The following is a 15133-nucleotide window of genomic DNA, read 5'->3' on the forward strand; positions in this document are numbered from 1 at the left end:
CTCGACCACGGAAATGGTTCCAATTCGAATATTCGCCACCTAAAACCTGCCGAGTTCATTTACAAGTCAATGGCAGAGGTCCGTTGAACCATTCGAAGGTGTTACTTGCCTTCGAGACACACAACATTCAAGTTTTTTTTTTTTTCTCTGGGAAAACTTGATTCGAATTTGATTAAAATTTTCCGGGTCGGGACTATTCGATCGAATATTAGACGTTTACATTTTTTCTTAACCTCCCATTCGAGTTGTGGGTATATTAGAATTTATTAGAGTTACAAAAAAAATTCACATAAATTTGACCTTTGATAAATCTGCCCATAAATGTTAAACGGTTAGCCTGCGTACATGAGAAATTAATCCTTTTCTCAACCCTCCTGTTCTTACTATTCAACCAAAGTACACCCGGTTAACACTTTATATGCAATTTTAATTGGCGAGCCAGTCTAATCTCCGTGTCCAATTGCCTCACAATGTGACCATTTCCCTTTGTCTGTGAGTCTGAGTTGCTGCCGGCGCTTGGGGCTGACCTTGAAGGACTTTGCTTAACAGCGACTGCTTGTTCTACACGGAAGGGGATCAAGTGACCTTCAATTTCTCAGTAGCCTCCTGTCCTCCAGCCTCCACCCTACGGGCCTTTTTAGCTGACTTGCTTGCTGTTGATGAGCGGTAAAGATGCATAAAGCCAGTTCAGGTTTACATGCCGTTGAGATAGAGATATTTTTTTATATAGATATATAGATATATAGATATATAGATATACATATACATATACATATACATATACATATACATATATATATATATATATATATATATATATATATATATATATACATACACATATATATATATATATATATATATATATATATATATATATATATATATATATATATATATATATATATATATCTATATCCACACACCACACACCACACACCACACACATATATATACATATATATATATATATATATATACACACACATATATATATATACACACATATATATATATACACACATATATACATATATACATATATACATATATACATATATATATACACACACACACACACACACACACACACACACACACACACACACACACACAGGATGACGGCCCTGTGTGGGTTGAAACGCGTAGATAAGAACGTGGAATAAAGAACTTTTAACTAAGTATTGAAGAAAACTGCTGTGAGTGCTTTCATGACTGCCAATTTGTTATTATACTCTGGTTAGCACCCAGCCTTAACTTTGGAGTGGTGAGTGCCGTTGAATCACTGCATATATATATATATATATATATATATATATATATATATATATATATATATATATATATATATATATATATATATATATATACATTTTTTTCTGAGAAAACAAGAAAGCCAGCCTTTGTGTGCAGTAATAACTCCCCTCTCAGTGCGCCTTTCAAACCGTGCAAGAATCAAAACAAGGCAGGACAGTGGCTCTTGTGTGCTCTACTGCTGGAAAGGGAGCGAATGGAATGTTAGACACGTGTTTCAGATTTGGACGCTTCTCCTTTTCTGCGGTGACTAAGCATCTTGTGTCTTTTGGTTGTTTTGGCTCACACAGCGAGCTCTTGTGTTTGATAGTCAATAGGCATCCTCCCCTTCCGCACCAATGCGACATCACATGTGTATGTAGCCTCAGTTTATTCAAACTGTCATATGTGCTGTGCTCTCTGCATTTCTGTCCTCCGCATTGGCACATCAAGCTGAAAATAACAATTTGCCTACTGAAAGAAATTCTCATTCTTGGCAACTTTCCAATATACGTTCATTAAGGCCTTAAAGTTATTTGTAAATATCACTGTTACTGGAAACAGTGGCAGCCAGCTGATTTCCATGCTCCTTTAAAGGTCTATTTGACTGAGATCTGTTACATTGGGGAGTTCCTTAGAGCTGCATTTTATTTCATTAGGCCAAATTGTATTTTTTATTTTTTAAACGGATTTGCTTTTTAAGATGCACACCAAAAATGAAAATATTTTAAAAAATGTAAAATATAATGTACCGTTGCTTTGCACTGGTACAGTGGGGGTGCTTGTTTTAGAAATGCTACTATAGTTTATATAAACAAGCTGCTGTGTAGCCATGGGGCCAGCCATTTAAAGCTGAAAAAGAAGAAAAGGCACAGGAGACACAGCAGATAACAGATAAACTCTATAGTATTCATTGGGATTTTGCAGAGCTTATCTTTTATCTACTATGTAGCCTGGCCAAAGTGGCCTTAGCATTTTTAGTCTTGCAAATCCCTGGTTCCTTATCTGGAAGAGGACAGTATTACTGGAGTGTTTTTGAGAACACTGCCAGCCAGCTTGTTTGAGGCCTTATATGGGACCCCGGCAAGTGTTTTCCCTGAGCATCTTTTCTCACAAAAACTATCTTGTTGCATTTCTGATAAGCCACCGGCGCAGCATCAGCTGAGGCTCTCACTTATGAAATATTAGTGTCTACTCTACAGTGGTGTCATTAACATGGAAATCGGTAGAATACTTGTGTTTTGTTGAGCTGTAACTTTTGGACTAAGCATTTTAGGGTGGTGCTGACGGGCAGATTAGTCGTCCAGCGACAAATCTTCACTAATTCGGGTGATTAATCTCCCTGAAATGCCTTCCGGCTGGGTGGCATATGAATCTCTTGCCTCACAAGGAAACTTCGAGCAACTTTGGAAACCCAAAGCAATTTATATCCCATGCCACTGGCGATTTGTATTCTTGCCGACGACGAGGCATTTTGGGGCAATTAGTCGCCCGAAGTAGTTAAGGTTGGTCGCTGGGCGACTAATGTCCTCATCTGCCATTTTGTGGGCACATGGGTTGAAGGGCTTCTTCGCTGCTTTCAGCCTGCGTATTTTTGCAGAATGAGAGCAGCAGCTCCTTGTTCAATTGATTTAAATCTATAATCTGCCCCTGTGCGCACACACGCAACAGAGGTCAGCCCGGAGATGCATCCTTTCACATTTGGGTTGACCTCTGCCTCTGCTGTGCTGCATATGTGGGCAGATCATATTCAAACCAGGCTAAGAGCAGCAGAGCACTTCAGCCCGTGTGCCCACAGCCTAATGCCACACGGGCTAATCTTGGCCTGTGAAAAAAAACAAACCAAAAAAAAAAAGTTGTCCAAGAATCCGCCCCTACGCCAGCAGCTGTTTCTCGGCTAACTTTATTTACGCAGGCTGGGATCAGATCCATGTCGCCCGCGTTAAACGTTTGTTACTATGCCCGACAAATTGAACCAAAAATGCCTTGGCCTTTTCCAACATGGTAATCCCCACAAGTAAATTGCATTACTCGCAACAATTTGACTTCATCTCCAGGAAATGTGAAAGCAAGAATCTCCCTGTATGTCATTGCCCTAACTTTCTTATCTGTAGGAATGCTAGGAGTCACACAGCATTTCAGAATCTAACAGCTGTCCTTAAGATTCTAGGAATTGTAGTTAAACAAAGTCTAGTTGTAACAGTGACACACGGCCAGTGCCTGCTTGTATATGTACCATGTACATTGAAGCAGCATATAATACATTTATATATCTATACATGGTGTGTATATATAATAAATACATAGATATAGATAGACATAACTGTTCAAAGGGACCAGCACATCGGTTTCTTCATAGTTGCAAAACTGTTTATTTCAACATCACTGTGCTTCTAACGTTTCGGCCCACATTGGGGCCTTTATCAAGGATTAGTGATGTGCGGGCCGACCCGATACCCGTGGGACGGGCGGGTTCGGGTCGACCACGCACTGCTCCTCGCGGGTGGCCACCTTCAAATCCGATTTCCGGGTTCCAGTTTTATAGTCTCGCGTCTGCTCGCCCTGCACCTTTTGTGATGTCATTGTGACGTCATCGGCGGGGCTGTGCGGGTCTAAAAGTGGTATAAAGGTGATACCTTTATTGACTAACTAATATAATCATAGCAAGCTTTCAGAACATTTTAGTTCCTTTTTAAAGCTAATTACACTGAAGCTGTGGTGTCATTTACGATGGGATCTGCAGATAAGGTACAAGATAATGTGGGTCAAAGATGCTGAGTATAAATTAGGGCTGAATTATCGGAGTGTAGAATCAAAGGAATTCCATATGACCTCTTCGTCCATATCCAGACATATTGGTATTTCTGACCTGGTGCAGTCCTTTCTTAGTCCACATAATTAGCCATAAATCCAAGGCCCAGATTTAGTCCATTCTTGAAAGTTTCCATTAATTTGTATTCCCACACTTTTCTTTCATTATCTGTTTTAAAATTGCCCTTAACCAAAATTCTTAAATCCTTTATGGAGTGTTGAGGGTCATTGAAATGATTTCCTATTGGTGTGTCCAGATTTTTATTGGTTATAGTGAATCGGTGGTGTGTATTTCTCTTTCTCAGGCTTTGCCCAGTCTCTCCTTTATATAGTCCCCCTGTTATGTAAACCAGGCCGATTGTAAGGTGTGGCAGAGAGAGCACATTTTTCCTGGGCCCCCAGCACCAGAGATTATGCATGAGAACTTTTTGTTAAATATTTTCACTATGACTTTGCACAGTTCCACAAGAAGAAGCCCCAGAGAACTAATAATCAGGGCTGCATATCCCGTTGTTTCGCTGGCAGGCAAAAAAGTGGTGCCTGCTGTTTGTGTAGGGAGAGGTGACCCAGCAAGTACACACTGAGAAATCCACAGCGTTCAGCATATTTCTGGGCAGTGAGAGATCTAGCAGTCTTTCATCCGATTGGCTGGGAATCTGAGGCGTCTCTCTCGTCCGAATTTAACCCTTACTTTTTGAGCATTTTTATTTTCTTAAATATTATTCAAATTTCTCACCAACATCATTTTTTTTTTGCCTTAGGTCGCTTCAGCTATCCCCATCCTGGGACTGACAGCCTTCTTATGTTAAATGGTGAGTACTTTTATTTATTTATTTTTTGTGTGAAGCATCGCAGTGTAGTATAAGCGATACAAACAAAGCAGTGGTGCAGAGGTTTTTGTTTGTTTGCTTTATTTGGGATACATTATTAGAATTAATTCTATGTGACTGGCCCATTAACAGCACAGTATTAAAAATAAAGCTGTAAGCCTTGTTACATATATACTGAATGCTGAATATTTGTTGATCGGTAGGGAACTTGGTTCTGGGATTATCCATTATGTCAGTGGTCTGCAGCCTAATACAGGTACCCTTTGAATGCTGTTAGGGATAAAGGTAAAAAAAGGCAAAGTAAAGCTTATTCCCTCTTGGTCTCATGATTTGTGATATTTTTTTTAATAATTGATTGTTCCTATTGAATCAAAGATAAGGATACACTATTTTGGTTTGGAAAAAGAAGTATAATTGACACAGTAAAAGAAAAATGTTTGCCCTAGGGCAAGTCAAACCCAAAATAAAAATTTGCCTAATAAAAGAAATCTTAATTCTAAGGAAAAAAATTCTAAACTTTTCAATATACATTTATTTAAAATTATCAGTGCTATTAAAGTTATTTGTAAAAACGTTTGCCATTAAAAGCAGCATTTGCTACTTTTGTTACTTTTTAAACAATGTTGCAAAAGTCTTGGTTCCTCAGCAAAGTCAGGTCTGTTAGGATAGAGGCACACAATGCTATTTGGGGGAGATTAGTTGCCCAGTGACAAATCAGGTCTTCTTCGGGCGACTAATCGCCCCGCAATGCCTTCCCGCCAGCTAGAATGTAAACTGCTGGCGGGATGGCACTCGGAGTGCTTCGTTTTCTGAAGTGGGTCAACTTGGGTGCTTTTCTGCCGGTGACTATCTCCCCAAAATAGCATTGTGTGCCTCTACCCTTAATCAGCTGCCTTGTCTTACATTGTATCAACAGTCTGAGCCATCGAGGCAGAGAATAGAAAGGGACAGACAAACACTGCTTTCAATATCAATACATATACAAATAAATTAAAAACCATAGAAAAGGTGTTATGAATGTATATTGCAAAGTTGCTTAGAATAATATTTTCTTTTATTAGACAAATTTTTATTTTGGGGTTGACTTGCCCTTTTAAGTGCGGAGAATACTTTAACGTTCTAGTGATTAACAGCACTGATATCTGCCATTAATTAAATATATAGAGTTTTCTTATGTTTTTTTTTTGTGAATTCCTTCGCTAATAAAGCTGTGCCATGCATACTGTTATCTTGTGGACCAACATGCCATTAATATATATCCTTGTATCCATCGAGATATGTTTTCGTTGGAGCGGAAGTCCTGTTTTTATTGCACTTTGTTTACTATCAGGTTTGTTTTCTGCTCTCTTTATCTGTTAAACAAAGCCCCACATGGTCTGTTGTGTTCCGTGAAACCTTCCCCAAAAAGCCCCGCCAAATGTAACTACACTGAATTTTTAATTTAAAAAAAAAAAGTTTCGAGAAATGCAGCGTCCATGTCAACCATAAAGACATTTGAGGAATTTTCATTCCCAGGATTTAGTTTCCCTATACAGAAAATGTATGGAAGAATATATTTTTATATGCCTGTAATGCAAGTCATGTTATGTAACACAAGGACTGTAAACATGGCTTACAAAGTGCCATGCACCTTGTTAAAGGTTTTATAACCTAGCGGGAGTTAAGGGAGGGATCCCAAAGGTCCTGGAACAATTAACATAGCACTGGGTTTATTAGTAAGCAAGAGCTGCATTCCTCTCATAGCTGCATAACCTGGCCTACTTTATGTAACTAGAACTGATATTAGTTTCTTTTAACATTGTCGTATTGCCCATTCTCCCTTTAGTTGACCCAATATACCTGTATTTACGTTGATCTAGTTTCTCTTTAATGTGATGCAGCGACTTGTTTTATTTTTTTTTAACTGCTTTTTGCGGTCAGGGGTAAATAGTATGGCAGCTCTTGTTCATAAGCCTTACCTCATAAGATGTTGCAAGCAAATTGAATATTTTAATGCAGAACAGGATTCTATTATACAACATTCAAACTACTTGTGTATTTGGTCACATGCTCTTGAATTAAATTAGTAATCCAAGTTCTAACTGGCAGAGCTGATGTGCTCCTGCCCTCTCTTTGCTTTTAAACCCACTGGGTGCTTTTAAGATCATAGGGTACTGAAATCCTTAAAGCAAGACTTACCGGTAATTTTGTTGGCTAGCCAATAAGCTGACCCACAAACTCCATATTATGATTGGATTGCATTATGATTTATTCAAAGCTTGTCTGGCCAATTTGACAGGTCAGTCTGCAACCAAGTCATTGAATCACGTGAAAACCAGAGATGATGTCCGACCACTTTAATTTCGAGATATTTCATGAATTGTCATGGCTGGCATTGGCACATTCTATTTTTATTTCTTAGTGATTGGGGGATCATTGGGTCTGTAAGGCTATTACTAAGGAAAGATTAATAATTTAAAAAGGGGGCTAGTGAGTTTGGGATGTGAATGAGAAGGAAACCATTGGTTCAGAAGATTTTTCTTGTACTTTTAAACAAGCCTTAAAGTTTGTTGCAAGTTCAAACGAGTACTCTACATTGTTGGGGTACTCAACTGCCTCGGGCTACTCAACATCCCTCGGGGTACTCTACTGCCACGGGCTACTCTACATCCCTGGGGTAACTCTACATCTCTAGGTTACTCTACTGCCTGGGGCTACTCTACATCCCTGGGGCTACTCTACATCCCTGGGCTCTTCTATATCCTTGTAATGTGGCCCTTATGCTGTTTATTACAAAATGTGGCATGTAATTAAAGTATTGACTTTTTTAAAGCAAAGATTATATTATAAAGTTCTCATAAAAAAAGATATTTATAAGCTGTTTGGTGGGGGAGGAGGAGGGCTTAAGTTAACGAAGCATTACTTTTTTTTGGGCTGATCATTAATTGTGACCTTTTGTAGCAGAGGTTAATAAGCAGGGACCATCAAAGCAAAGACCTTTGCCCTTCGGGGGGGGTTAATAATTTTTTATGGCTATCGATCCAGTGCAGCTCAGTGATTGCACATGCCACCAAAATGAATCTTTCAGCAGCATTTTATCAAGAATGCAGGGATTCTTCCATAAATCTTGTCACCGGCAGAATTCTAAAAATAATCTATAGCCATAGGGAAGTGTACTGAAATGTCTCATCTATTGATCGGTTATTTAGTTTTATATATTGCTTGTCATTGCTATGCAGAGATCTTGCCAGTGGAAAATTTTTGTCCTTCTCCACCACCAACCCTTCTATCCTTACATGCTCCCACTCTGTTTCCATTTAAATTCCTGGATGGGAAGATTTCATATTTATTCTGGTTACAGAGTAGCAAAGTCCTACCAACTGGCCAAAGCTCAGATTATTCATACATTACACAAGCTTTGGCACCAGAAAATCATCAGCTCACATGTCCAGAGGCAAATGTTGCCGAGGAGGAGGAGGGCACATTCTATCTCCCATCCCATATAATTATATTTATATAATTAGGCTTGACCCTTCTTTACAACTATACCATCCCAGGGCCCTTACCTGCTGAATGTGCTGCCATCAACTTCTAGCCTGTTGTATTCCAATTCAAGCTTGATACGTGAGCAGTGCAGTAATCTCCAATAAAGTTCTGTACTGTGCATGCACTCACTCAGAGCAGAACAGGGGATACCTTGGAGCAGCTAATAAGATGGTACTGAAAATAAAATAAAAAACACTTGGGGTGCTATTTTTTAATCCTCACAGAGCAGAATTAGGTCCTGGTTACTTTAAGAGGCTCTGTGCTTTTAGAGTCAGTTAGGAACTGGACAGAATTGGAATCCTTTTCACAGTTTCCGAATATCAATCTTCATCATTGGATGGAATAAAAACACCTTCTAGAATAGAACATCTCTAAAACATAATTGAGGGCACTGTTGGGTTCAGACAATCTTCATGCAAATCCCTGTACTGCTGAATTTAATTTAGCTTAGTGCAGTAAAAACTGGAGGGCTAACGTATTCACTGTGCACACATCTAAGGAAAAGGCCAATCCCTTTTTTTTTTTCAAACTTTGCACATCTGCATTTAGTTGTAACTGCTTTGCACATAATTATGTGATCTTCACATAGTGTGATTATGCTCCAAAACTTAAACTAAAATGTGTAACTGGTGTTTCTCCATACATACAGTATCTATTTCTATCTGCATAATTATTTTTAAAATTATATTTGAAAGTAAAAGAAGAACTCCATTTGAGCTTAAGACCAGGAACAATTCACCGTTCTATATTCTAGGAAACTAAGCTTAATCACACTCACTGTGGCTATGGTATAGCGGGTACAGTAGGTAGAGATTGTGCCTATAGTAACAGTGGGATAATAGTCTCTGGGAAGGGAGTGTGACTGTGGGATAGCAGGTATAGTAGGGAGAGATGGTGTCTATAGTAACAGTGGATAATAGTCTCTGGGAAGGGAGTGTGACTGTGGGATAGCAGGTATAGTAGGGAGAGATGGTGTCTATAGTAACAGTGGATAATAGTCTCTGGGAAGGGAGTGTGACTGTGGGATAGAAGGTATAGTAGGGAGAGATGGTGTCTATAGTAACAGTGGGATAATAGTCTCTGGGAAGGGAGTGTGACTGTGGGATAGCAGGTATAGTAGGGAGAGATGGTGCTTATAGTAACAGTGGGATAATAGTCTCTGGGAAGGGATTGTGACTGTGAGATAGCAGGTATAGTAGGGAGAGATGGTGCCTATAGTAACAGTGGATAATAGTCTCTGGGAAGGGAGTGTGTGGGATAGCAGGTATAGTAGGGAGAGATGGTGCTTATAGTAACAATGGGATAATAGTCTCTGGGAAGGGAGTGTGACTGTGGGATAGCAGGTATAGTAGGGAGAGATGGTGCCTATAGTAACAGTGGGATAATAGTCTCTGGGAAGGGAGTGTGACTGTGGGATAGCAGGTATAGTAGGGAGAGATGGTGCCTATAGTAACAGTGGGATAATAGTCTCTGGGAAGCGGCTGTGGGATAAAAGTCAGGCAGATGTTGATCGGGCAGGGGTAAACATCGCATCGGATCATGGACCGGATCTGCTCGTTGATGCGGTCCCCTAGGGCCCACGATTGGATCAGTCCAGTATCGCCCACCTCAATGTGGGCACATCAGGAAGAGATCTGCTTGTTTGGTGTAATCTTTTGGATCTCTGTGTATGGCCACCTTTAAGTAGTGTTTTGCTCAGTTGCATATAATCTCACGTTGGCATATTTGCCTATAGATTATTGGTGGGGGGGGGGGGGCGGAAGAAGTTGCAGTGTATGGCAGCTCAGGACCTATGAAGTGTGTCAAGCTTTTGCTTCCTCCACCATCCATACCGTTGCCCTTACATACACGCTTTCTCTGAACAAACTCCATGTTGGCTTAGTGGTTGCCTCAGTGAGTTCTTGCATTTGCTTTTACAGGCTGTCCAATACAATGCAATTGCTTGTGACTTGGATAGAGATTTGTTTATTGCTTACAAGGGGCTTTTGTTGAAGCAACATGGGAAAGAAGAGAGTAGGGAAGGAATAAAAACCCCCTCCATTCTTGTTTTGTGCCAATCTTTTTCAGTACAGGAAGGTCAAGCATTACAACTCTTGTATTGTCTTTGGTGAATGTACAAACTGTTCTGTAGAGTGGACATTTATTCTGAATTCAGATTCCGTTTTCTTTCACAATTCTTTTTGTTTGCTATTTGCTGTAGGGGTGGGGGTATGTAGCCGTGAGTATACTCTAAACCGATAATTCAGACTTTCAGGGTTAAGCTGGACATAGACGCAAAGATCTGATCGTACGAATCGAGGATTCGTACGATTTTCGGACCGTGTGTGGAGTCTCCCAACATTTTCCATCTGGTGGAGATCGGTCTTTAGTCGATCAGACAGTTTAAAAGATTTCTGTCGGCTGCCGATAATATCTCTTCGTGTATTGCGGATCATACGATTTTCAGTGGGAGACTGTCACCAGCTTTGGTTGGACATAGATATCGTACGATTGCTGTCAGGGGCAGAACATCGGCTGATTTGTTCTTTTACTACTTTATTTGATCTGGATGGTTAGTGGCAGGTCGGGAGATGGGGAAGTCCGATCGGATCTTCGCGTCAATGGCCAGCTTTAGGGCCAAATATATATAACTATATAAATATATACTTGTTTAGAAAGTACCTTCACGCTTCCCAAATTTTTCTTATGGTGGATAAATGCTCCAGTGGCGGGCGAAACGTTGGATGCACAGTGATGTGATAATAAACACTTTATTAACTATTCAATTTGATAAACCATCCAGATTAAACACTTTAATATGTATTTGTATTCATTTCTTTGCCTATTGGTATGATCCTTCGAAGGGTCAGGATGAAATTTCTGATTTTGACCAACCACATTTCTGCATATTGGGTATTCTAATCTAAAACCTGTAGAAAGGAATTCAGCTTGTGCTTTTTTAGCTTTTAAAGCAAATTTTTGTGCCAATGTATTTTTAGATGTTTACATTAGGTTAAAGGTTTTTTTTTTCAATTGACAATTTTTCCTTTGTTTACACGCAGCAAGGAGTTATGGGAGAAGACGAGGTAATATGCCTATCTTTTAATAACTGAAATGCAATTAACCTTTACTGGGAATCTTCTAATCAATCCTGCCTCATCTTTTATGATTCGTGCTTAAAAGGCAATGGCTATGAAGTGATTGAAATTAAGTTAATTGTGGTGCTGAAATGATGAGTTAATCACAATAATAATAACGCTTACAGTTGCCTGAATAACGTTCATTTTTTTTCTTTTTATTTATTTTTTAATCTGTTCAATATATTACATTCAAATAACTGGTTGTAGAGCTGAAAATGTCAATAACGCTGACGTGCAAGTTGATCTAAGTGAAAAGCTGGTATAACTGGAGCTATTTTGAGAATGCGTGTGACATTAATCAGTAGCGTGCAGGAATTAATTTGCACTGATCAATGTGCCAATTCTGATCATCCCTGAAACTGGAATAACTTGGAATTCTTCATGGGGTGGAGATGCACAAGGCAAGTCGTTATTAGGCATAGAGCCTAAACAGAGAAGCTGGAGATAGTTGAGGACTGGACAGGACTGTTTTTTTTAGAAACCAATATGGTTGGCCATCAAGCTTTTAAGAATCATGAAATAACAGAGTCAAAGTATAAGAAACCTGACTGTATGCAGTGACATTTTCCCTTCATTTACTGCTGTGGATAGGAATTGTCAGATGGTCCCTAACTGCTGAGCAGGGAAACAATCATACTTATGAACAGCAGGGGGAGCCCCCGCCTTACTTCCCAGCCATGCAGAACTCAAGCAGCTTTGTTTATGATGATCCCTAAGCAGCCCAGACCACACTGAGCATGTGCACAGTCTTAGTCTTGCAAAGATGTATAACAAAGTTACAAGATGGTGACCCCCTCTAGCCAAATTTGAAAGCATAAATTATTTGTTTGATTAGGCTTGTGGTGCAGTAAGTTCATGTTTATATTTAGTATACAAAATACAGTATTTCTAGCCTTATTCTATTTTAGACTTTACATGCCCTTTAAGTTAATGTTTAGTATTCAGGCCTCTCTTATTCATATTCCAGTGTCTTATTCAAATTAATGCATGGTTACTAGGGTAATTTGGATCCTAGCAACCAGGTTTCTGAAATTGCAAACTGAAAAGCTGCTGAATAAAAAGTTAAATAGCTCAAAAACCACAAATAATAAAAAGTGAAAACCAATTGCAAATTGTCTCATCACACTAAAATTAATTTAAAGGCGAACAACCCCTTTAAGGTGTGCTCTTTTACACTGCAAGTTCTGTCTTGCTCTGGGCAATTCTGCATTTTTATCACAAGGTAAAAAAACAGCCTTTTTATTTTGCATGAAATCTATGCATGGCTGTCACAGACCTATATTAAATATTATGTAGTAACTGTATATACAGCAACATTAATTTTAACAGAAATCTCTAACTTTGCTGTTAAAATGTTTTTTTAATGTATTTTTTTTAATATCATTGATCACTTATTTATACAGTGCCAGAAAATTACGCAGTACTTTACACTCCTTTATAACCGGACATAAACAATACTTAAGCAATCAAAGGTTACAGAATAATAATTGATATCCCATAGTGACCTAAATTAATCCAGACGCTAATTAAACCCAATCCTGCATCGAATGAGTGGTATTTTGTTCATCAGTGTATTGGTGGTGGCCATCTTGGCAGCCTGGGGATGATGGAAGTTGTGTGCAACCGCTGACGTTCAGTCTCCTTGCTCTCTTGTGAAACAGGGCTCACCGCTACCCAACTGAACACTGGCATCTCTCAAGGTTACAATCATTCACATTCCTCTGTTGCAAAACATTTCAGATTACACAACATGCAGTCACTTTGTCTCTGCAGCTGGGCGAAATGTTATTTAAGGCCCACTATCCACAAGAGTGATCGGGGATCTTGATAAGATCAATTCCATTGTACCGTATCTTCTCAATTATCTTTATTCCAAGGCTATGACACCTATGATTAGGGCCCTTATCTCCCACTGTTGCATTCAGTCCAGTTAGTACATTTAATCTCAAACAGTCCCTAGAGATATTCGGGTCTTACCATACTCCACTTATACTGCCCCACGGGGCCGCTGTCTCTCATAGCAACTAGAGATTCATATGTCTACTTCTCCAAGGCACATTGTGACACATAGGAATTACCCCACAGAGATTAAAGCAATTATCGGTATGTTTTTTTTTTTTGTTTTGTTTTTTTATTAAAACCCATTCTATAGAAAGATATTCCTCTAGTCGGCAATTTTCTTTTGTGTAGTAGAAGACTGATAGAACTAGGGGACGCAACAGTCAGTGAGAGGAAAAATGGACCATAAGGACAGGATGAAATAGCAGTATTTTCAGATATTTGGGAATAAATCTGCCCACACATGTGCTAATACCGATTCCCAACTTGGCAGCTAATTGCAATGGGCAGTTGCTTGGGTCCTCTTATTGTCTACAAATTATCTGAATAGCCCAATGAGACCCATCATTTGACCACATAAGGCAGCTAGCCGGTATGGCCAGTGTATATGAAAATGGTCCACACATGAGACATACAAGGCAACGTAAAACCTAAACTAAGCATTTAATGGGTTGATAAGACTTTGATCTGCTATCTGATTCAATTTCTGCTGTATGGGCCTGTGCAGTGAAGCAGGACAGTGCAAAGGTTCTTTGTTGTGCCACTTTCTAAGGACCAGATTAACTCTAGTGACCTTTGGATACACCCTGGCCAATAAACATCCTGTAATAACCAGGCACTGCACCAGCATCAAGGTCAAAATATACTTTTTCATAGCGTTTTTGTGTAGCACGTGACCTTCCAACATCAAACTATTCATATTGTTCTCTTTAGAAACCAAAGAGATAAGACACAGCATGACCCCAATGCCCCCACCGTCTGCCATGATTATTATTTATTAACTTACACAAGCTTGACTGAGGAACGAGCTGGACTCACAATCTTGTTCTTTAGATAATCTGATAAACTGCATTTTGCCTCTTAGTACATTAAAACAAGGGATGTGCTCTTGGAGGCAAAAAATATCTTCTGGATGTTGTATGACAGCAGGATAGCTGGAGTTAGAATTGTCATAATGATTATATATGTTCTAATAAACAAAAGCCCTGAATAACCTGGGAAAAAATATATAGAATTATAAATGGCACTTAATAAGGTTATGCATTAAAACTTGTGACTACTTATGAGACGTGTGTGACATAGTTACATAGTTAAATCAGGTTGAAAAAAGACAAAGTCCATCAAGTTCAACCCCTCCAAATGAAAACCCAGCATCCATACACACACCCCTCCCTACTTTCACATAAATTATGTATACCCATATCTATACTTACTATAGAGTTTAGTATCACAATAGCCTCTGATATTATGTCTGTCCAAGAAGTCATTCTTAAAGGCATTAACTGAATCAGCATCACAACATCACCCGGCAGTGAATTCCACAACCTCTCTGTCCTCACTGGTAAGAACCCCCTACGTTGCTTCAAATGAAAGTTCTTTTCTTCTAGTCTGAAGGGGAGGCCTCTGGTACAGTGATCCACTTTATGGGTAAAAAGGTCCCCTGCCATTTGTCTATAATGTCCTCTAATGTACTTGTAAAGTGTAATCATGTCCCCT

General features: G+C 39.2%; 1 protein-coding gene across 5 annotated transcripts in view; it reads left to right on the forward strand.

The window, feature by feature from the left end:
- LOC108706545 (cytoplasmic polyadenylation element-binding protein 2) overlaps nt 1-15133 on the forward strand; it is a 63806-nt gene that overhangs the window by 31065 nt on the left and 17608 nt on the right. For 3 of the 5 annotated variants that reach the window (XM_018243058.2, XM_018243055.2, XM_018243054.2), the window contains exons 4-5: nt 4866-4916; nt 11501-11524. In XM_018243058.2, the coding sequence (XP_018098547.1) occupies nt 4866-4916; nt 11501-11524 (75 nt within the window). The remainder of the gene's footprint in view (nt 1-4865; nt 4917-11500; nt 11525-15133) is intronic. The other 2 variants (XM_018243056.2, XM_018243057.2) reach the window with 1 other exon arrangement.

Source organism: Xenopus laevis, chromosome 1S, assembly GCF_017654675.1.
Source record: "Xenopus laevis strain J_2021 chromosome 1S, Xenopus_laevis_v10.1, whole genome shotgun sequence".
Taxonomy (NCBI): Eukaryota; Metazoa; Chordata; class Amphibia; order Anura; family Pipidae; genus Xenopus; species Xenopus laevis.